Source organism: Chaetodon trifascialis, chromosome 21, assembly GCF_039877785.1.
Source record: "Chaetodon trifascialis isolate fChaTrf1 chromosome 21, fChaTrf1.hap1, whole genome shotgun sequence".
NCBI lineage: Eukaryota > Metazoa > Chordata > Actinopteri > Chaetodontiformes > Chaetodontidae > Chaetodon > Chaetodon trifascialis.
In genome coordinates this window covers 4,019,248-4,042,346 of record NC_092076.1, presented here as the reverse complement: position 1 = coordinate 4,042,346, position 23,099 = coordinate 4,019,248, and the positions used below count along the sequence as shown (strand labels likewise).

At 49.7% G+C, this 23,099-nt stretch overlaps 2 protein-coding genes across 5 annotated transcripts in view; one reads left to right on the top strand and one right to left on the bottom strand.

Annotated features, from left to right (window-relative positions):
- LOC139349465 (leucine zipper putative tumor suppressor 2 homolog) overlaps positions 1–15,152 on the top strand; it is a 25,715-nt gene extending 10,563 nt beyond the window's left edge. Inside the window, exons 2-7 of one of the 3 annotated variants that reach the window (XM_070990280.1) lie at positions 1,698–1,818; positions 10,203–10,739; positions 10,935–11,528; positions 11,623–11,745; positions 12,479–12,625; positions 12,765–15,152. In XM_070990280.1, the coding sequence (XP_070846381.1) occupies positions 10,230–10,739; positions 10,935–11,528; positions 11,623–11,745; positions 12,479–12,625; positions 12,765–13,472 (2,082 nt within the window). In that variant the 5' untranslated portion in view covers positions 1,698–1,818; positions 10,203–10,229 and the 3' untranslated portion in view covers positions 13,473–15,152. Of the gene's footprint in view, positions 1–1,694; positions 1,819–10,202; positions 10,740–10,934; positions 11,529–11,622; positions 11,746–12,478; positions 12,626–12,764 lie in introns of those variants that run through there. The other 2 variants (XM_070990282.1, XM_070990281.1) reach the window with 2 other exon arrangements.
- LOC139349464 (PDZ domain-containing protein 7-like) lies at positions 15,149–23,099 on the bottom strand. 2 transcript variants are annotated; one of them, XM_070990278.1, is made up of 18 exons: positions 22,890–23,099; positions 22,335–22,387; positions 22,022–22,247; positions 21,108–21,245; positions 20,853–21,027; positions 20,596–20,772; positions 20,372–20,519; positions 19,478–19,538; positions 19,177–19,354; positions 18,813–19,039; positions 18,569–18,733; positions 18,285–18,400; positions 18,119–18,210; positions 17,575–17,666; positions 17,413–17,484; positions 16,672–17,259; positions 16,442–16,542; positions 15,149–15,996 (listed from the first exon to the last, which is right to left on the bottom strand). In XM_070990278.1, exons 3-18 carry the CDS (start codon positions 22,182–22,184, stop codon positions 15,853–15,855), a joined length of 2,637 nt encoding a protein of 878 aa, XP_070846379.1. In that variant the 5' UTR covers positions 22,185–22,247; positions 22,335–22,387; positions 22,890–23,099; the 3' UTR covers positions 15,149–15,852. The 2 variants fall into 2 exon arrangements, with proteins under 2 accessions (XP_070846379.1, XP_070846380.1); XM_070990279.1 differs by lacking the exons at positions 22,335–22,387; positions 22,890–23,099 and having other exon boundaries at positions 22,022–22,253.

The window sequence follows — 23,099 nt, the reverse complement described above, 5'->3', positions numbered from 1 at the left end:
AGCGCAGCGCGACGTTAAAAGCTGTCTTAAGGCCATCTGGATGGAGCTACATTACATGTGGGAAGCCACAGTTTCCTCAGCACTTCCATCTGTCTGACATACTAACGCAGTACGCCTGGCACAGATGGAGGAGCTGCAGGTTTGTTTAGCTTTAAGTAAAGCCTGTACAGTTGCTGCAACCCTGCAGGCGGTTGCTAACGTTAATTTTAGCAAACATCCCTGATCCTGCTGATAAAACAGGATGCACATTAACCAGCAGGCTGCTCCTCACGTCTCAGCTCCTGCCAAACCAAGACCCCAGAAATGTAGGCTGCAGATCCAGTCTGATGCTGTTTCCCTCAATTTTATGACATTATTCACTCACGTCTTGCTGTTTTTAATCTGTTTGATCCAAAAAATGACATGCATGAAGGTTATATATTACAGAGAATAGTAGAAAGCATCAAATAGACGAGCATGCTGGATTTTCTCCATCTGCAGGGTTCATCCATTTGAACCCTTTGGTCTTATGCACTCTTTAGCTTTCTAATCAATACTGTTCTCATGTCTGTGTGCTAAATATGAAGCTATTTCCAGACACTGGTTTGCATAGTTTAGCATGAAGACTGGAAGGTCTGCGTCTGGTAACTCCACCTGGAATCACCTCAACACGTCTCAGTAATTTAACTATTCCTGTTTAATGGCCGCTTAAAGCTACTGCAGGTGTCACTGGCTGCTTTTGTCAGTTTGTAGACATTTACTGCGTATTGTGACACGAGTAAGAGGCTCATGATGTAAGCTTTAGTTTGTTGCTCAGCCGTAATGACACACTGGACCTGTTTGATGGTCTCTGAATGCTGTGTGAATAATTCATGCACAGCGTTGCTTGGAAAGAGGACCTCTTGAGGCCAAGCTGCACTTAGCGCAAAGCTTCGGTTCTGCAGATATTTATGAAATTATACTTGAACATGAGGGGGCACACCTTGAAAAAGGAACCTGCACGGCTGTCGGGAAGTTGTTTGTACGCCGTCTGTACTTCCTTCTACCTGTTATGATATCGTTTGCTGAAAGCATGACGGTGCAAAATGTAATCTGACGTTATGCTTTGCAGTTCAAACATTCTCACGGCAGCAGGACTGCGAGCAGTCCGTCAGTGTGGAATAATGGCTGTCTGGTGGCCTCACCTCTGGTATGCTCTTCTACTCCAAACTTACATATTGCTTTACCACTAATGCACCAGCGTAATGAATCGCAGATGGGCCCTGGACTTCTTTCCAGATGGTGCAGTGTGCTTCTCACCTTTGTGCCTTTTTGGATGTCAGAGCATCATTTGAGCCCAAATCAGTTTGTTTTATTAACATTTTTCTTCTTCCTGCAGCACATTTTGGAATAAGATCACAGAAAATGACAAAAACCTTCGTGGTGGTGTACAAATGTAAAAGAATGAGCAGGAAGGTCTTCATTGCGCTCAGGGGACGGTTGTTTGGTGAAGCGGGCGCAAGCTTCACTCATGTTGACGTGGAAAATCCCCTCAGTCTCAGCCTTCCTCTGTGTCAAGCGTTTCTGCCGGCGTGACTCAGATTTTCCTCTTTTTCGCTGACTTCTATAAACACACTTGTCACATTTCAGGTTTTCCAGCTCTCCACAGCGCTAGCTGTCTCTCTGCTTCTCTTCTGCTGATTCAACAACATGCATTCCTTTGCTTTCTATCCCCTCAGCTCGGGAAAACAGAGAGAATGAAGATCTGCTCACCGGTGTGAGTTCCTGGGATGCTCGACCGACCCGTACCTCATGCTTTTCTAAGGCCTCCAGGAGCTAAAGACAGGGTGTCATTGACGGGTAAGTGGAGCCTTTTGGGTGAAATGTGCTTTGAAGAGAACGCTGAACTCTCCGTGTCCTGATGTGAAACAGGACTGTGCAGTTTGATTGTATGCAAACATTTTCACACGACTTCTCTCACAAAGTTGCAGCTTTAACTCTCTGACATCTGAGACCAGTTTTCCTTCTCGAGGCCGTTCTGGTTGACGCTGGGAATTGGCTGCAGCTTGCTGCACACACAGCAGCGTGCATCCCTCTGTGTGTGGGAGTTAGCAGCAGATCTTAATCATGGATAGGGTTTTGCTGTAATTCCACAGCTGAAGGCGAAACCCTAATCTCTTTGGCATATAATACAGTAAATCAGAGTGCGGCTGAGTCGGGTCGCTGCCAACTCAATACGGCCATCCCATTTCTGTGGATTTATGACTGGACTCACGAGGAGTAGTTTCAATCTTCAAAGCTCCCTCTCTCCCTTCATTTGCATCTTAGACTGATGAACCACCCCCCCGCTGAGCGCTAAACCTTTTTTTATTTCCGAGGTGTTCGTGGATTGCTTTGTGCCACGGCGGATTATTTTGGAAGTAAGTGGTCCAAAGGGCCGGCCGGTCGCGGCCAGTTTTAGCTGCAGCGTCCAGAGGGAGCGACGTCCCCACGCGCAGGCAGCGCGGACATTGATGGATGGCCTAGCTTTCTGTCGGTTCCCGGTCCCAGACGTGAGGCGTTGTTATGAAAATATAGAGGGAAGCAGGCTGACGGGCCGCAGAGAGACGGCAGCTCGGCATATGATGGATGACCGCCTGCTGGGCAGCCGCTGCAGATAGAGATAAACCTGCACCGCGACCTCTAAGGAGCCACTTTAAATGTTCACCAGATACAAGGTTTCCTGTAGAATAATAAACTTTATGTGAGTGAGGAGAATAAACCAGAAACCACCCGACAGATGTACCCACCGTCACTGCGAAGCCACACTGGAATTATTTGTTTTAACTGGAGTTTTGCTGTAACTCCCTCGCGGCGTTCCCTCGGTTATCCTGCAGACAGGGAAGGAAGCCACAGTCGTCACTTCACTTTGCTGCTTCAGCCTGTAAATCAGATCCGTCAAAATGGGCTGAGTCATATCAGCCCCCCCTCCACCTCTCGCCTATAAAGAGGTAGTGTTAATGGTGGCATTCACAGAGGTGATTTGCAGCCTGCCTCTTTATCGCGGCACCGGTGGCCTTGAGGCGGCTGATTGATGGCGTTTGTCGTCCAGCGCTGGACTCTGACTGCGAGCGGCTTCTGCAGCAGGCCGGGACTTCACTTGTGGCACATTCACTGTTCTCCAGACCTCCCATTGAGACATGGCCAAGAATGACCTTGAACTCCCTCCCTTACGCCTCGCTGCCTGAAACTTCATGCCTACCAGTGTGACCTAGTTATAGGGGGAGGGACAGATCTGTGTTTGTGTGTGTGCAGGGCGGCGGTGGCGGCGGGGCATAGCCTACTTCTCGTACCCTACTTTACCCCTCACTTCATCTGGGAGCTGAGCAGCTGAGCTCGACTTCACCATCCCGTCCTGTTGTTTCCTTTATTTTAATTCACTTTGGCCAGATGGTGGATTACAGGTCAAGGCAAAAGCTGAATGCTTTTCCTCCTCTGGAAGCTGATCAGCTGCTTACTTAGAGACTGTCTGCACTTGCAAATGAACACATGAATATCCCCTTTTTATTTAAACGGCATTGTTAGCTTCAGCAGCTGAGCAGGTGGAGACCAAAGCAGAGCTAAAAGAAGAGTGAATATTGGACCGGCATTCATCAGGTGACATGAAACATCACCTGTGTCTGCAGGATGTGAAGTTAGGCGCCAAATTGACCGAGAAATCTTGAAGTAATTAATTAAATAAACGTGTTACGTCGCTATCTGTCGTTAAATGAGGTCACGCAGTGGAGACTGATAAAAGTTTGTTGGTCTCAACATTAACCGAACATTTCCCGAAGCTGCAGCTTCACATTAAAAGCATTTAACTGGTGAAACATGAGTTGGCTTTTATTATGAAGTAGCCACAGGAAATGCAGTGTCTTTGTCAGTGAGCTTTGCACATGCAAACGCTTCGTGGGGAGTAAAGAAACCAGAAGGAGCAGCCACCTCTAACTCCTCAGGGAGGCAACAGCTCCTCTCACTGTGGCTGCTGTCTGCAGACTCACGGCCAGCAGCATCAAATCAGATCACAGAAGAGAGCGAGTGGCCAATTACTGCCCAACTCCTTCATTAATCCCAAGTTAGTTTGTTTTGCTTTGATTCTGTGTACCGCCAATTAACCAGGACTGAAATCTGGGAGACTGCTGCTAATACACACACGTTTTGCCTGAATGTGTTCGAACACATCCTGTGTGTACACGAGTCGAACAGCCAGCGATGCTCCTGTCTTGTCTTTGCTTTCATGGAGCGTCAGTGCTGATCTTTGATAGGTTTACCTCCTTTAATTCAGAGTGACAGCTTCTTTAATTAAGAACCTGCTCAGTAATTATCTGTGATTCTTTTTTCAGCTTTGGGCGTGTGCAGACTGACAGGCGGGAGGCAGGACTGCAGCGTCTGATGACGACTCTCTCAGAGAGTTTTCATGCTGAATCTTAACACAACGCCTGCGTATTTAAACTCGGTCGTTAGCTCCCACCAGCTTCACTCCCCAGATGTCCTCTTCTCACCCACATCTTTAGATTTGTCTCGAGTGCACTGAGATGAAGACTCAATTTTGACAGATGAAAAGGCTCAAATCAAAAAAGCAAATCCAGACTCTTTAAAGTGAGAAGATGTCCTCGTGAAGTTCCGCTTCCTTTGTGCTCTCTGCTGCTTTCTGCCTGAAATCGGCCGGGAAAGCAGAAAGGTCTTAAACTGACAGCTCGCCCTCGCCCGGCCTTCTGTTCCTCTCTCCTTTCTCTTCTTTTTACTGCCTCACAAAGGCAGCAGAGGACTCTGCAGAGTGTAGTTTCTTTGGTCAAAGGAAATGGAAGAGGAGGAGTGGGGCTGCGAGAGAGGAGGTGTATCTGTCAGAGAGAGGCTGTGCTGAGGAGGAGGAGGAGGCTGGGAGGAAGGGGAGGGGACTGTGCTCCCATTCACATTGGCGGCATTTGGCTGTTCCTCTGCTGTTTTCTGAGGGGGTTAGAGAAGTTTTCCTCAGGAGAGTTAGTCCGAGCCGGAGCCAAACATCCTGCCGAACATGGTGAGTGTTTGAGCCGGCCGAAGCTGAGAGCCTGCAGGAGCCGAGGCTGAGGATGAGGATGAGGATGAGGATGAGGATGAGGAGGAGCAGGGCAGATATGCAGGGAGCAAACTGGGGTAAGAAACTCGTTGGAGAAAAGGGAAGTTGACTTTCTTACTCTGACAGGTGGTGTTTGCTGATAGCTCATCCTGCTGCTGTGGAAGTTTGCTTCTGCTGGTTTAGTCTTAATGTTCATGTGGAGAAATGAAACTTTACTTTTTTAATTCCATAACAGTGAAAAAAATGGAAATAATTGGAAAAATAAGCAGCAACTGTTTTGACATTCGATGAATCGTTTCAGTCCTCGAATGTGACCGTGTGCTGGTTTTCTGTCAGATTTGACACTAAACTGAAGTTTTAGACTGAAAGTTGACCAAAATGAATCGAAAACACGACCTCGAGAAAATAATCAGAAGTTTAATTGATAATGAAAGTGATCATTAGTTGCAGCCATGGCAACAATCTGAGCTTAAAACTGACAGAGTGCAGCCAAAATCCATCGATCGCTCGTCTGTTACTGCTCCTGAAAACAAACACAGCGACGAGCCGAGGACGTTCATCCACAAACGTGTGTGTGTGTGTGTGTGTGTGTGTGTGTGTGTGTGTGTGTGTGTGTGTGTGTGTGTGTGTGTGTGTGTGTGTGTGTGTGTGTGTGTGTGTGTGTGTGTGTGTGTGTGTGTGTGTGTGTGTGTGTGTGTGTGTGTGTGTGTGTGTGTGTGTGCCTCTGCTCCCTCTCAGTGCAGTTCAATCATTGACAGTGTTCAGTGCATCAAACAAACCTGGCGGCCCTCGTGAGAAATGTCCGTTTAGTGAGCTGCTTTCTTTCACACACCGTGAATTTAACCTGTCATTTACCAGCTAAGTCATTCAGATTTAACATCCTGTCCTGGAAGAGGAGCAGTGAGCAGGGCGTGTGTGAAGTGTGAGGATCGTAGACTGAATGTATTTTGGTTTTTGGACCTTAAACGCGGCCCGGTGACCGGCAGTCTGCCGGGGTTTGCGAGGTGTCTGCCTGAGGAAAGGTAGGCTGTCTGCAAAACTAAAATAGCTTTGTCACACTTTTCCCTCCCTGTTCCAGTTTGCAGAGACAGAGGGGGGGTTGAGGAGGTGGGAGGGGGTCCAGGACAGAAGGAGAGAGTGGGCAGAGAGAGGATGGAGGGCGGAGGAGGGGCTCTGAGACACCTTCCGCCTGTCTCGACCTCTTTCTCTTCAGACAGAGGCGGTGCTGCTCTGAGCGGTGAAGCCTCTGCTCACAGGGTTCCCCCCCCCAAGGCTTCACCTGGTGTGGGGAGTATTTTTAGACTCTCCCCTCTGTGGCTGTGTGTTTATGGCGTGGCGCTAACAAAGAGGGATTTAGTGAAGGCTCTCTCAGTTTGCCTCAAAGCAGGTTTGTGTGACGTTGCAGTGCTGCAGGGCAGGGCCGGTAACCCGTGCACACTGGAGCTTTACAGCGTGGCCTCTATAAAAAGCCTTTTATACTCTTTGTTTCTCTGATTGGCAATCTCAGACGCAGTCAGAGGAAAGGTTGCCCGGCATGCCAATGACTTTCTGCTGTATATTTAGTAAAATAAGCTGCTGTGACTGGAGGGACCTGTACTGATCTCAGCATGTGGATTTCTCACCTCTCTCGAATGTTAGTGGCTCTCAGGTGAGTCCTGCGTTGTCACCTGCCTCTTCTTCCTGTGTCACGATTAACATACAAGGTGCATAATCCTAAATCCAGCCATGAAGCAGTGTACAAGCAGTTAAGATGCTGAACTCCAGTGTTCGTGTTTGCTTTGGAAAGTTTTGGCCCGCACACTTTTATGCAGAACGATCAGATTTTAAGAAACTGCAGCAAGTGCAGATTCTCCCTCAGCTGCTTTTTTTTTTCTCGAGTTTGATCCGAGAGCGATTCTGTAAAACTGTCAGCGCTGACAGCTCGGGGATGAAACCCCGAAGCCTCGAGGTGACAGCAGATCCCAGAGCTCGACGCGGGAGAAACGCTGAGCTGTGGCACGCGAGCGATGAGACGCCGGACAAACGGTGGCTGTGGCGTCTGCGTTTAGTCTGAGCTCTCATTGGCCGGTGTGGCTGCACATTCCTCCAGCTGGAGGAGCGGCCGAGTCCGTCTGTCCTCCGCTGCATGACTGAACGGCGTTAAAGCCTCCGAGAGCTTTCCCAGACAAAAACAGTGTCAGCTGACACTGGAGACATTGCAGGGGGTTTTAATATAACGGCTGTTTTCTGGTATTTTTTACAGTTTTGGATCGTAGTTGTTCTGCGTGGTGATAATGAAAATGTCCATTTATCGTCCGTGAGGACAAACTGGGAGTGTATTTAAGTTCATCAAAACTATAGAAGCACTGATTCTTTAAGATGCTAAGGAGGGGTCCTGGCCTCCCTGTCAGCCCTCTGACCCACTCCCCCCCCCCCCACCTAATGTGTGAGGCCCCGCTCACCATGACAACAAAAGAGAAACCAGGACTGCGTGATCATGACGGGGGCTTTAAAAACAGTTTGAGACCCCTCTGCTCTCCTCAGTCCAGTCCCTGCATAGTTTCAGTCTGGAGGGATTAGAGCTTATTCACTTGTCTGGAGAGAGCTGGAGGGCAACAAAATGACCCCCCCCCCCCATCAGAAATACTCCAGACCCCTGAGTTCTGCAGAAAACCATGAATGTAAATCCAGAGTTTGAGCATACAGACATGCACCACTCGACGTGATATACATTTGACCTTGAACGCAGCACAGCTCTGAACTGAACGCCGTCAGATCAACATGAACGCTGCAGCGACGCCAGGCGAAACAAGCCAGAGAGACGTTAAATGTGTCTCATTCTGCTTTTCAACATCTCTGTGATAAATGGAAAATCTCAGTCTTCAAACAGGAACGAAACAAGAGAGGAAGTCCAAAACGGGCAGCAGAATTACGTCAAATTAGAAATTAAGTGATGCAGCCTCTCGTCTCTGCGCGTTATTCCACCAGGCTCACTCACATTAAGCTAACAAGGACACTTATCACTGAAATCCTCCGTCATTCATGTTATAACTCACGCATTTCGCTGACACTTCATAACAAACTCTAGACGTGAGCTCAATGCCATCGTTACCGGGAGTCTGATCGCCTGCTATTCAGGAAGGATTATATGGAATAAATATCGTCATGGTCCAATTAGATTCCCTCAGCGCAAAGAGAAATCACATAAAATTAATCCTCCGCTCAGTTGGTTAATGCTCCATCCCAAACACCACATGTTGCTCCGGCTGCCATTAGCTTGGTTCTCCTTCGTACCGTCACTGATGCAGTACTTGAAGTATGCAGTATGAATCCTAACAATTTTACTTTAAAAGTACATTTACCGAATGTCCAATGTGAATTAATGCACAGGGGAGTGTTTATATAAGTATTTTCTGCAGTACATTTGCAGTACTACAGATGCCATCAGTGCCAGATTTGTCTTAGTCAGTTATTATGAGTCTAAGTCGGGATCAGCTCAACTTTGAGAGCACTAATTAACATGTGGTAATCGCGGTTAAATCGCAGTAGTGGCCGCGTAGCCTCGCAGTAAACTTGGCAGGTTGGAAAATGACTTGGCACGGCCCCGTCCTGGCAGGCGGACTCCGGCCGGCGCGCCTGCTGTCGGCCCTCCGTTCACCTTATTAGCCGTCTTCACCGCTGACTGTCAACACGGACGGTCTTTTCCTGCAGGTTTTCATCTTCGCTGTGCCGACGGGATGGTAGAGAGAGCTGCACCGAGGGTGAAACACGCTTTAAAATCCTTCTGCGATCTGACAGCCTGAAACCAAGAACAGGACGCGCCCGTCGGACGGATATCCTCATATTCTGAGACTCACTGCCATGTTTTTAGAGCACAACTGGCCGTGCCGTTGGTGTGTTGTCAGAGCACCGTGACCTCATCATCATGCGTCCTGTCGGCCATTGTTCTCCACACAACACTCAACTGTTCACCATCCACTGTTGACATCATGGTGTGAATGCCCTGTTATAGTGTCAGCGTTCACCCGCAGCCCTGCAGAGCGAGGGAGTGGAAGAGGAAGCGCGTGAGATCTTGCACCTCCTACGTCGTTTTATCATTTAACTTTATATTTTTGTGTGCTGTAGGATTGGCTCAGCAACTTTTTACATCCACAGCTACAGAACCACAGCGAGTCCAACCTGTCTCCTCCTCTTTGTGTTCCTGCGTCGGGGTATTATCCACAGTTATGAACTTTCACTTTTAACTAAGCCTGATGAGATTTGTGGAGGCAGTAGCCTTTGTTGCTGTCGGGGGAAATGCCAGCATGTTAGAAGCCGTTTTACATCTCAAATGAAAAGAGACCTTTTTCCTCTGCTGCCTCACGCCTCCGGCCCTGTTTGTGCTGCTTGAATGGGCTTCATGAATGGCCTGTCCTGGTTCTCTGTGTGTGGGCCACCACGGTCTTGTGGGACATTTGTACGCTTCAGCCTACTGTATATCGTCTCTGTTTTGCCTCTGTCGTCGATGCTGTGTGTGTTTGTGAGGGAGAAAGTCCTTGAAAGCATCCGGTGCATCAGGGAGAAAAACATGTCGCTTCAACCAGTTTTTAGTTTCCTGGTTAAGATCAGTAGAAATGACAGAAACTTGTCTTTGTGTTGGCTGAGGAAAAAACATTAAGTCAGACCTGAAACACTTGCAAAGGACTCGCAGTTTGCTGATGAAAACTTGTGACTTGACCTGTCCTGAAGGACCTGAGACTGGACTTGAGACTTGCTATCACAAGATTTCAGACTTGAGGTGGATTTGTCTCAGATGACTTGAGATATGACTTGAAAGACTTGAGACTTGACTTGGACTTGTCTTGAGTGAATTGAGACTACAAGTTACACGATGTGACACGTAACTTGTACTTGTCTAGAAAGACTTGAGACCTGCTCAGAGACCTTGGACTTTAATTCAGACTTGTTAATGCAAGACTTGCTAGTACAAGTCTTGACTAGAGCTTGTCTCAAATGACTTGAAACTTGACTTTTGACTCGTTGTTGCAAGACTTAAGACCCGGGCTTGTTCTTGAGGACTTGAGACCTGCTATTAGAGGACTTGACTTGGATTTGTCTTCAATGACTTGAGTCTCGAGTGAACTCGTTATAACAAGTCTTGACTCGGACTTGATCTTAGTGAAATTAACACTGTTGTCTTCTCTCTCAGAGCGAGTGACCCCTCTGAGCTGCCACCATGGCCCTGGTTCAGGCTCTGCCCATATCTGCTGAGCCCCACAACCCAGGCCTCAGTGGAGACCCCCGCAGGAGACACCCCTCCGGCCCTTCGCCCCCTATCAACGCGCCACCCTCCGCTCTGGATCCTATGGGTTCCGTCAGCAGCCTCATCGCCACCCGTCCCCACCAGGACCACCGTTCAGGCGCTGAACTGGGAGCCAGGATCCGACGGCCCACCCCAGGCGCCTCCTGCCTGGGCTCCGAGTCGCCCCAGGACCCCTTACTGCAGAGCATCCCCCCGCTCAAGAAGCAGAGCTCCACAACGTCCAGCAGGGGGCTGGAGAAGGAGAGCGGGAACGGGAACTACACCTATCTGAACGAGGACTACATAGGTGACTGGAACGACAACCATGTAACACCTGTCAGTCCAGGAAGTGACGCAGACGAGCTCAAAGAGGGACCCGGCTTGAATGGGAACATGGGGGGACCTCCTCCAAAACTGATCCCAGTGTCAGGAAAACTTGAGAGGGTGAGTCTGAGTAAACTTGCACAAAAAGATAAGCAGAAAATTTGACTAGATCACATCAATAGATCACTATAGTGATGTTTTATACTTCTTTAACACTACAGGCAGTTAAAAAGGTGAAACTCAACGTGTTTGACTCGGTTCAGGTTTGGGACTTGATGTGATCTGTCCTCGTCCCGCTCTGTCTTCCTTCTCTAGAACATGGAGAAAACAGTACTGCGGCCCACTGCCTTCAAACCCGTCGTTCCCAAGAGCCGCACCTCCATGCAGTATCTCTCCCCTCGCCACTGTGCCAATGTGTCCGAAAGCCAAAACAACCTGAACCTGCTCAGCCCCGCCCACAGAGAGGTGTCGCCCTCCTGTGCCGAGAAATGCAGTTTGTACAGCAGGACCCGAAACAGCGGCGGCAGCAGCCAGTCCTGTCAGCTGTCCGACTCTGGACGCAACTCCCTGGCCAGCCTCCCGCCGTACAGCGGCGCCGGCTACAGCCAGGCGTCAGGAGAGGCCTCTGCTGGCCACCTGGAGCCCATGAAGAGCGCCCCGCCGCTCGGCGGACACGGACACTCCAACTCGGACAGCGGGCGCTCGTCTTCCAGCAAGAGCACGGGCTCCGGCTCGCTGAGCGGCAGAGGACAGCCCCTGTCGGACAACGGGTCCAGCGGACGCTCTCCTGGCCCGGTGGAGGGCTATGAGGGGGTGGTGAGGGACCTGGAGGACAAGCTGAGGGAGCGAGAGCTGGAGCTGCAGCAACTCCGAGACAACCTGGACGAGAATGAAGCTGCCATTTGTCAGGTTGGTCGAACACTCCCGCTGTCACTCTGCGACAGGACATTTGCAGTGAAAACCTTTTGACCTCTTTGCCCTCTACTGTCGCGTTTCGTCGCAGGTGTATGAGGAGAAGCAGAAGCGCTTTGAGCTGGAGCTGGAGGAGCTGAGACAGGGCTGCGCCACCAGGATGCAGGTGGCCTCGCAGAAGGCCCAGCGAGCGCAGCAGGTGCTTCAGCTGCAGGTCAGAACCTCTGACGAAAGGCTCAGTCAGGTTCTACTAAAAACCACAGACTGTGTTCACATGCACAGTAATATTATTAGTATTCAGGTTTTAGGAGCATTCTTTGGACAAACAGTGCATTCAGGAAATGTTACAGTTGGCAAAGCTGGGGTAGAGATGCGTGCACAAAGGCCAAAACCAATGTGTTACACATTATGAAACACTTTGATATCAACAGGTTATTTAATATGAGTAAAAATCGCAACAGCGACCTTTCTGAGAAGGTGGTTGGACGAATGAAAAGGGAGGGCTTGTTAATCGGCTGCATGCAAACAGGATATTAGTGGAATATTCATTCATTTCATCATTTAAATAGCTTAGTGGGAGCAAAACCCAGTCTTTACTCTTTACTCTTAACCGTATGTTACAGCCATCTGCCATGTGTGAAACTGGGATGCACTGCCCCCTTGTGGCAGATTCTGTCAAGTGTCAAGAAGTTCATTAATTCTTGAATCCACAAACCAAACGGCAGACGATTTATCTCGTACTACTGAGAAGGCACAAGTGTTCTAGCAATGAGGGTGGAAGAAGTGCGTAACTTTCAATCTGCAGTTCTAAAATCTCAAAAAGTAAGTTGCCAGAAAATTGTTAAATTAATCCAGGTGTAAGTTGTCTTCATTTGCGTAGATCGATCACATCTAGAATAAAAAGCTGCATTTTAAGACCCCCTCCTTCTCTGAATTGGTGGCTGCAGGTGTATCAGCTCCAGCAGGAGAAGAAGAAGCTGCAGGAGGACTTCGCTCAGCTCCTGAAGGAGAGGGAGCAGCTGGAGGAGCGCTGCACCTCCTATGAGCATGAGAAGATCCAGCTGGGGCCCCGACTGGAGGAGAGCAAGTGGGAGGTGAGTGAAAGTAACAGAGCGGCTGTCTGACCACTGAGAACATGGTTGGACAAGAGCATTTCAAACAACCAGTGGGCCTCTTTTATTTATGAGCCAAAAACATTGAACTGAAGCCTGAATGTTCCTCCTCTCCCCTCAGGTGTGTCAGAAGTCGGGGGAAATCTCGTTGCTGAAGCAGCAGCTGAAGGAGGTGCAGGGGGAGTTAGCCCAGCGAGTGGGAGAGATCGTTTCGCTGCGGGGTCAACTCAGAGAGACTCGCGGCGAGCTGACAAACACCCAGGTCCTGCTCCAGGAGGCCCACGGCACGACCCGCACGCGAACCCTGGAGCTGGAGGTGTGCGAGAACGAGCTCCAGCGCCGCAAGAGCGAGGCGGAGCTGCTCCGAGAGAAGGTGGGACGCCTGGAGGCGGAGCTGGTTCAGCTCAGAGATGCTCTGGCCAATCAGGGCCCAGGAAACAGACAGTGTCAGGTGTTCCAGGAAACTGAGGAGCACCTGCTGGCCTACGAGAGCGACGAGGCGAAGGCCCAGCGGCAGGGCAGCGGCGAGGCCCTGCAGAACATGAAGACGCAGATGGACAGGATGAGGACGGAGCTGGCCTTCGAGCGCCAGCGGGCCGAGCAGCAAACAGGAAGCTTCGAGGAGGAGCGCAGGATATGGCACGAGGAGAAGGACAAAGTTATCCGCTACCAGAAGCAGCTGCAGCAGAACTATGTGCAGATGTACCGCAGGAACCGAGAGCTGGAGCAGCTCCTGCAGGAGCTCAGTCAGGAACTGGAGAGCCGAGAGGAGGACGAGGGCAGCGGCAACGAGATCAACTTCGACGAGATCGCCGCCACGGAAATTTGACCCTCGTGTCTCTCCGCCTTTTGATTTGCACTACTGTCAGCGTAAGTTTTTCTTTTGATCTGATCTCCTCTGTGCTGTGGTGAAGGAAGCACACTCTTAAAGATTACAGTAAAAAAATGTGCAGTGTGAAATCAGCCACACTTTACTTCTGCCTCATTGGTCTATTCTCACAGGACTCCCACTTGAAAGCCAGTGACCTCAATTAGTCGTTAGTAGGCCACTTCAGTCCTCTGCCCTCCGTGAATGTCTCTGTCGGTGTTTGCAGTAACTAACAGGACACTGCTGCTCCTCTTTCCCAGTTTTAGGCGTTTGTGGGAGACTGTTTGTATGAGTAACTTCTCCCAACCTTTAGCCGCCCCCCCCGTGCTGGCGATGACTCTCCCCTCCCCACTGGTTTCAGCGCCGCACGCCCACCCCGTGTCAGCGGTCGGCTCTCATTAGCGCAGTTAATTTGGACGGAGCCCACGCTGTTGTCAGCTGACAGCAGACGTGGGAGACCACGCATTCGGCACGTCATGACGAGAGCGAGTGAATCAGAGGCGCTAACGATGGCGGCGGCGGCACTCTGGGTGACGTGGAGAGGAAAGTGTTTTTTTCTCAGAGCCACTTGAACCTTTATGAAGTGACATCACGAGCAACAAGCAAACTGTAGATGTTTTAAAATACGTCCACTTCTTTAAACAACAGCAACAAAAAATCAAATTTTCCAACCACATGTGGCACAAAGGAGCTGTTTCTATAACTACGCAGACAGAATTAGTTTGTGGACTCCATTAGATCTAACGTCATCAGAGCACAGAAACATCTGGAACAAACACTACCTGAACACCTTACATCCAGTGCACGTCAGCTTTCCTGCAGCGAATGAGACGGTCATCACGTGTGCTGTGTGTCATGCGAGTGTAAACGTCCAGGCCTTTTTTTTATAGCAGGCGTTTTGGAAGATAAACTGCTTCCCATCACCAGGAAATAGCCAGGCCCAGGATCCTGACGTGTGCGCTGGCTGAGCTGAGCCATCGTTAACCGAGTTAGTTTCACCTGTCTGCTGTGGAGAAGGTCGAAACCAGGGCAGATCACAACCCGAGCTGGCTCAAACTGAAGCAGCTAAATGGAATTCGGCCATCTTTAATTCCTTACACTAGGGCTGAAAATATATAAATATCGCAGGAGCTGTCATATTTTAAATAAAGGGTCCCAGCCTCCAAATCATAATCCGACCCAGTAGTTCATTAACACGGCTCTAAAGCACACAAACGATGGCTCTTGTATCTGATAAGAGGTGATAAAAGTTTTATTTTGAAGGGAAATCGTGCACTGAATGGGTGTTTTGGTGTAAACTGCTCGGACAGCGGCACGTTTTTCCACCACAGGCCTGTTTTTCATTCATCTACCTTTTACTGCTGATTGATCCTCTGTAAATAATCCTGTCCAATCATTGAGTTTTCCTCCAGAGATGTCTGTCCAGCTCAGAAAATAAAAGCATAGCCACTGTGAATAGACCAAAGCAATGTCGCACATGATGTTCTGTCCCTGCAGATACGACGCCTGTATATTATGTTAGTGTGGATGTCTGTTCTGGTTCCTCAGTGTAATTTTATAATCCACAATATTTGTATGAAGACATTAAATGTATATTTTCATGCTGTACATTTCTTGAACAAACCTACTACGTTTTTAATTAAAAAAGACAAAATTTAATATTGTGTTTGTCGTACATTCGATGCATTTTCTCAAATTCTAGAAACTTCAATGCGACATCATGTCAGAGTTTTTGCAGAAGTAAGCCGGTTTTTGTCGGTTTTCACCAGGAAATGGCAACCTGGATCATTCTACAGTCCTCTTGTCTACGTTCAGGTGATGTTTAAAGGTTTGGGGTTTCCTTCGGCTGCTGCCAGGAGCAGAAATGTTCGTGAGCAGCTCGTATCTGCCCCCTGCAGGCCAACATCTAGACTACAAGCCACCTTCACATGGAGCCAGACGTCAGTCCGCAGGGCTTTTCAAGGCACTCAGTTTGTCATCAGAAGCTTCGATGTTCACTGCTGATCCACGACACGAGTTTTAGAAGACTGGATGTTAAAACGACACAAAACGTAAAAACGGGATCGTGTTCTTGACGCCGTTGGCTCCTGGGTTGTGATAAAGTGACGTGTGAAGAGTTCAGGAGCACCACTGAGTCATGATTTCAGGCTTTGACGACACAGAGTTCGTTTTCTGTAAATGTCTTTCGCTGCATCTGCGTTGACTTGATATTCATCCATTTTCTTAATCCTCACGTCCTGTGATCTTTAACATGAATGGCAAAGTTACATACCTGACCTCAGAGCACGCCAGCCCGTCCCACAGGCCGCCAATCGCTGGACATTTGTCTAAAAGTCTGCTTTCAAATGTTTTTGGGGACTTTGACCACAAACACCATGGGGTCTTTGGCCTTGTTGCTGAAGGCTTTTCGGATGATGTCCACAGCGTGCTGATGGGTGACTCCCTGCAGGGACACTCCGTCCACGGACACCAACTCAAATCCAGCCTGAGGACACGAGACACAGTATGAAGACATTAAGGGACAAACAAACAGTGTCCACTTCAGTGTGTCCACGGGGTCTCTGCAGGTATGAAGATGCACTGAATTTCGTCTTATTGAAAAAAGGTATTAAGAAGTTTGAGTTGAATTTACAAAAGCCCGAAATATGAACTTTCTCATCAAAGGCAGTGATGGAAGTTATAAAATGGTTTTCCATGTGATTGAGGGCATCAGCCCTGCAGCACACACACCGCTGCATAAGAAGCTCATCCGATAATTGGCAAATGCAACAAAATTAAATTAATTCATCAGTTTTAATGAGTTAATCCCCCTGCATTAAACTAATTATCAGCAACTAAATGAGACATGATAATAAATCACACTGGTTTTCCATCGTCTTGCGTGAGTGTAAGTTATATTCTGTTAAGAAGGTCCCAGTGACTCGTCTCACCTTCAGCACTTCGCAGGTGGAGGCAGCTCCTCCAGGAAAGATCTTCTCGATCTTCACCACCGGCTGAACCTTCGACTCCATCCCGCCAGATATACTGATGCCTGGAGCGTGGAGACAACACGAGCGGCGGTCAGTCACGGCTTTAGGTTTGTGTTCCTGCAGCGCGTTTGGGTGAACTGACCCTTTCAATGATGGCAGAGTGTAAATCAGACCTGATCGAGCTCATTTACCGAGTGACTGTTTGGTCTTGGAGATGCTGACGGTTTTGAGCTTGAACTCCTGTTCATCCACTCCGTTCTCTGACGGAGCCTGATGTCCGTTGGTCTGCTCCGTCCTCACCTGCTCCTCAGGACCTGAGCCGAACACCTGCGACAACAGAGGCCGAGTCCTGCGAGCGGCACTCTGCAGCGTGAACACGCCATCTTGGCTCCTGCCTCCGCTTCCCTCCTTTTGGCTTTGGGAGTGGCCGTTCCTGAACGCCGCTCCTCCTCTGTCTGAAGCCGAGTGCAGAGAAACTTCGTCAAAGTGGACGGAGCGAATCGTGCCGATGTCCGTCCGCAGAGGAGGGCGGGGGTCATCGCTCCGGGCCAGCAGCCAGTTGGGGAGCGCGGTGCTGGCGGAGGGGGGTCTGAGGTCTCTGGACTCTGCGTTATAGGCGTCCACCGGTATGTCCAGCAGCGGGGTGAAGGAGCAGGAGGTGTGGGGCCTCGTGCGGGACCCCCTGGGCCCTGACAGACTGAGCTTCTCCAGCTCTTCCAGTAGGTGGCTCTCCTTCTCCACCTCCTCAGCAGCGTGGAGCTCAAAGCCTCCTCTGTAATCTGGAGGGAAAACAGGACGGATCAGCTTCTCTGAACTGGTTTGAAAGGCTTCACAGCAGAACACAGAACAAAACGACATCAACAGACTCTCGGGACAATCCCAGATCTGTTTGTCAGAGCACATTCAGGCTAAAACAACGAACAGGTGCTGACCCGGGATCGGAGTGATGAGGCGCCGTTTGGGCGCTCGACCAGATGTGGGAGAGCGAAGAGGAGGAGTTCGTACTGCGGAGCAGAGGAAGAAACAGAGCGTCACTACGACCGTTCACAACATGTGAACATCACACGGCGACATTCAGCGAGCACCAGACGCACTTGAGCGATACTTGAGGATGTCGTAGGCCTCGACTTCGATGGGGGTCACCGTGTTATTGAACACGCTCAGGTCAGGAGGAGGAAGCAGCGTCCTGACAAAGAGGAAAGCACTGATCATTAAACATTTTAATCAGTCCTCAGTGTCTCAATATTTGGATTTGAGATCATCCTGAAAAATACTTCATCCCCTTCTGACGGCACTTATTTGTAGTAGCACCGTTTATTCCATGCAGGCAGTTCAAACCCAAAATTATCAAAAATAAATTAAAACGGTTAAAATAATTTAAAAGGAAAAGCAGCAAATCTTCACATTTATTAAAGCTGAAATCATAAAAAAGACTAATGATTATCAGAATAGTTGTCTATTAACTCACTAATTGTTTCAGTTGTATTTGTACATTTTTAAATACTTCTCTGTGAACTGTGGAGGAGTAGAAGGAGAAAAAGGCCTGAGAGGAAAATCCTCAGTACATCAAATGTGTACTTCAGTACAGCACATGAGTAAATGTACTTAGTTCACTGCACCACTGGTTGCTCTCCTGACCTGACTTCCCTCAGCAGCAGCAGCTTTTCAGGTCTGTCCAGCACGACCAGCAGGTGGCGCATCAGGTTCTCCACCGACCGCTCTGCCACGTACTGTTAGGACAAAAACAATCAACCATTGGGCGACACAGGACGGGATAAACACTGTGAACGTCTCAGCGTCCTACCCTTCGGCACGTCTTCATCACAGCAGCCACCTCCTCCTCCGTCAGCAGCCTGCGGGCCATGTCCTCCACCACTCCCAGCATCTCTGCATTTGGCATCGCGCTGACGTGTCGTCCCTCTGAAAACAGGAGGAGGGTCAAATGATGTGTGTCCACTGGACCTTAAAGTCCAACTGTCTCCAGTGTTGACGCAGGCTGCTGTCTTATTATCTTACTGGATTAGCAGTGATGTGTCTGTCGTCAGCATCGTGCAGAAAATCACTGAATAAAACATCTTTAGCGTCTACCTTTACCAGCCTTGTCTGTGGACGGGGACTTGGAGCGCCCCCTGGAGGCGTCCCTCTTGCGTCCACCCCTGAACAGCAGGTTGACGAGGGTCTTGGAGCGCTGCAGGGTGCTCTTCTCCTCCGCGTCCTTCCCTTTCTGCTTCTTCTCCTTCTTCTGCTTGATCTCTGTGATTGGACAGCAACAGTCGGTCACTTACGCGGTCCGACCTTTGGACGAACTCCTCATCTCTCCTCTTCCTCTCACCTGCCACGGTGACCTGACTCTGGGACCTGCTGATTGGTCGGCTCGGTCTGCTGAGGGCCAGCAGCACGGCCGTCTTGGGGGACTCCTTCCTCCCTCTGGCCTCCTCTGCACGGATGGCCGTGTCTCTGAGCAGCGTGGTCCGTCCCAGGCTGCGAGTGGTGTCCGCGCCCGTCCTCTGGGAGGGGAGGTCCGTCTGGATGGCGGTCTCGGTTCGCTCCGACTCAGACCTGGAAGGTAAACTGCCACGATCATGTCCGGTCTGTGATGCACCTGTACTGTATGTGCGTCTGCAGTGGATTTTAAAAGCAAACATGAGTAAAACTTCTCCAAAATACTACACTGTAGTATCTCTGAACAAGCTGACCTCTGGTCTTCAGTCGAGATGCAAACATCCACCATGTCCGAAGCAAACGGCAGGCTGGGAGGGAACATGACCTGCGACAGGCCGCTCAGAGAGCTGACCGGCGTCCCCGACGACAGAGAGGACGCCGAGGAGTTGGACTCCGAACCCTGGGAGGAAGACTTCTGAGCGCCGTTGGCCACTGAGGAAGAGCACAAGATCGTCTCACTCGAACGCATCTGAGCTCATCAGCAAGCGTTTCGTTATTTACAGCTTCACGGACAAAAACACAAGCAGAAAGCCTCACATGACACCTGATACGCACGCTTATTGAGCCACCGGTATTCTGCCACCATCTCCTTATAAGCAGGGTATCGTCCTGCTTCCTGTCAAGATATGACCACAGATATGCAAATGAGATACAGTAGAGAGCTTGAAACTTTTATGGGATGGCTATATTTGATAAAGAGTAACCATAGAAGCGCACAGAGCCCAAACCACACAAACAGAAGCACCTTTCCCTTCTTGACTTTCTAGTAACCTCTGATAGCTGCGACGCTTCCCGGGGCGAAAGCGAGGCGCCCCGAGGCAAAACTCGCACAAAACACGGCTCTAAGCTTTGATCGGCACCTGATCCCGGCCGGCTGGTGAATAATGCACACGGGCTGGCGCGAAACCCAAGCTCCGACCAGTAAAGTGAGCGAGGAATATTACGACTGCGTGCCAGCTGTCGGCCCTGCATCGCATATCCGCTGTGCGGCGACGCGACTCGGCCGGTTTGTACTTGGTTTTGTGCGTGAGGGAATTAAAGATGAAAGGTAGGAAACAGGTAGGAGAGTCAATGCACGTCAGGTCGTGAAAGAAGCGACGTGCTTTCTAATAAACAAAGAGTGGATATGAAACGTGATCCGAACCCTCGTCAGCATCCACACATTCAGCTGAGCTAACACACCTTTCTCATTAGAAGTTACCAAAGCCTTGCGGACGCTGGATTTTCAGGTATTTATCTATCAGACTGGAAAAACTGCCAAGAAAAGCTGTTTCTGTGACACCACACGTGACCTGGAGGCTGAAACTGGCTCATTTTAAATAAGTGAAATTTGTGTCAGCTCAAGATTCGACACAAAGCTTCTTCAGTTACACCGAAATTCCCTAAAAACGAGGCACATAAGGAAACTAGTGGAGCAATAAATGATCAGTGAGCGGTTCGAGGCCTCACCTTGATGGTCAGCATGACATGCGTGTGGCTCTTCAGCACCTCCACAGCGTTACTGTGGCTGATGTCCTCGAAGCTCACTCCATTGGCGGCCAGGATCTGGTCCCCCATCTTTATCCCATTCTGCTCAGCCAGACCGCCAGGATCCAGTCTGAAAGAAGAGGACAGGACCGGTTCAGCAGCTCGTCAGAGGATCGTTTATGACGATGTGTCTTTTCTTTCCCTACTTGGAGACGTAGATGCCCAGACCAAACTCCTTTCCCCCGCGGATGTTGAAGCCCAGGCAGTAGTCGTCCGAGGTGGTGTAGAGGTGGACGATCCTTTGGAGGGCGCCGCCTGAGCTGCTCTCCGACGGCGTCTGTCCGCTCTCCTCCACCACCATCCGCCTGTGTATCAGGTCCACCCTGGAGGATTTCCCAGCTGGTCAGAGCTCATATTTTTGTGACAACCCAAGTCGACGTCAGCGGGATTTGTTCTTTCTCACCAGGTCGTCTTCTCCTTGGAGTAGCGGATGCCGGGGACTTTGCCCACGCGTCTCACCACCATCCTCAGCCTGTTGTTGCCCGTCAGGACCTTCACGGCGCTGCTCATCGTGATGCTCTCCAGGCTGATGCCGTTCACCTCCACCAGCTTATCGCCTACAAGCAGGCCGGCTTCCTCTGAGAGCAAACACACAGAACACCGTCACAGGAGCCACAGCGGTTACATCATGACACCACAGAGGGACGTCCACGTCTACCTGCGCTGCTGTTGTCCTCCACCTTGCTGACAAAGATGCTGAGGCCGTGCTCTGAGCCTCCACGCACGCTGAAGCCGAGCTTGCCGTCCACGCTTTTATCCACCGTGATCGTGTGCAGGTCCTCGCTGTCATCGCCGCCTACAAATATGGCAGATGTCCTGTCAATAAGCCATTACTGGTGACAAATCTCTGGGGAAATTCCTGCGCAATGATTATGAAACGGTCAAGCTTCTCTCTGACTCCACTGGGTTTTCTGTTCATAATGTCGTCTTCAGGCCTCCTCTGACGCATAAAGTCTCCACGACTCCTTCTAGAAAGAAGCTCAAACATCTGAAAGAGCAAAACTTAATGAGGGGCAGTGATTTTTCAGACTTTTTCACCCTGGGTTTCGCCTCTCAGGCAGAAGAGAGGTTACAGCCTGAGAGCAAAGCTGCAGCTACTCATCAGAGTTTAAAACACTAACTCCTTTCTAATGTATGCTTTTATTTACATTTATATTCTCCTATAAGACGCTTGAATTTGATCAAAAACACGGCAGCAAAAATGGAAATAAGACATCATCTCTTATAAAGTATCAGGTAAGATGAGGTTAGTGTATTCATAAGACAGCAGTGATATTTCCTGTGCTGTTTCTGATCTAATCTAATGATACACTGCTTTTCTAATTGACTGTCAGAGTCTGAGACGAGCGTATTAAGATGTTGTGTGTAGGACTGAGAACCAGTGATCAGGTCAGTAAAAGGCAGCACTCATGTAAATATTATGCTGAGGAGGTCTTAACCTTCAACACTCTATTAAATCTAATAAAAGAAATGCTGTAAATTCTTTGTTTCTGGACTGAAGCAGCGTCTGTCAGCAGCAGACTGTACACTGTAATGTCCTCTGCAGCAGCCGTCAGCCCGAGCGCTCCTCACCATCCACAGGAGAGTTGATGAGGATGACCCGGCCCATGGGTGAGGAGGATCGGATTCCACGCCGCCGCTGCTCCTTCTTCCGCAAGAGGTTGCGCGTAGCCGTGTGTGACCCTTTGGTCCCGGGGGTCTTCTCCCTGCGGGACGGGTCTGACGAGTGAGCCATGGAGGCTGGCAGGGTCTCCTTTCACACACGCTCCACCGGGGGCTCAGCTCCGGGCGGAGGGGCCTACGGCAGCAGAGGGAAGGGGGAGCTCATCGACAAATGCACTTTGAACACACGCGTGGATTTTCTTTTTTTTATGATCCAACTCACAGACGCAGGCAGCTCTGGTCCATTCCTGCCCATGTTGCATCACTCTCACCTGTCTGTCTCACAGGAAGGACACACAAAGACAGCAGTGAGACACATGAAAGACCAGCTTCTCATTCAGGACATTAGACCAGGACCAGAAGTCCAACAAATACACAGTATTTGTGTCCAGGTGAGCTTGGAAACAGGATTTAATTGGTTTATTTAGCTCAGACTTGACCCACTTAGAGTCAGGGTGTCACATGGTCTGGATGCCATGGTAACACGTCACTAAACTTAACCCGTGCTAACCGTGTGTCCTCATGTCGTCACCTCGGGGTTCCCCAAACGTCTCGCGGAGCTTCAGCGGCGCTAAAAAGTGCGCAAAGCGTGCGGCGGCGTCAAAAAGCGACATTTGACGCTTATCGAGGGGTTTATATTGGTGTTTTTGTATTTTAATTCGCCACTCAGCCATTATTCCGCTAAAATATCTGACACTCGTGTTAACACCTGCAGACTTTCAGCACAATGTGACAAAGAAATTAGCGCAATAAATAAATAAATAAATACTTGACTTACCAAACATTTTCCGCTTCAGCGTCAGACACGGCGGCTCTCCTCAGACACTGACAGCGAACCGACAGGCGACAGCTAAACGTGTTAAATCCATCCCATAATCTCCACATCAATAAAACTAAGTGGGCTCGCGGGTCTACCTGAATCCATGTTGTGCAAAACGACCCAGCGCACCTGGCTGGGACATTTCTCTGCCGGAGAAGCCCCGCCCCT

Coding starts and splice junctions, on each gene's coding strand:
- LOC139349464 (XM_070990278.1), bottom strand. CDS start 22,184: ATGGCTCACTCGTCAGACCCGTCCCGCAGGGAGAAGACCCCCGGGACC. Junction 17,260..17,412: donor CCTCATCACTCCGATCCCGG/GTCAGCACCTGT, acceptor TTTTCCCTCCAG/ATTACAGAGGAGGCTTTGAG. Junction 16,543..16,671: donor CAAGACCAAACAGTCACTCG/GTAAATGAGCTC, acceptor TCCACGCTCCAG/GCATCAGTATATCTGGCGGG.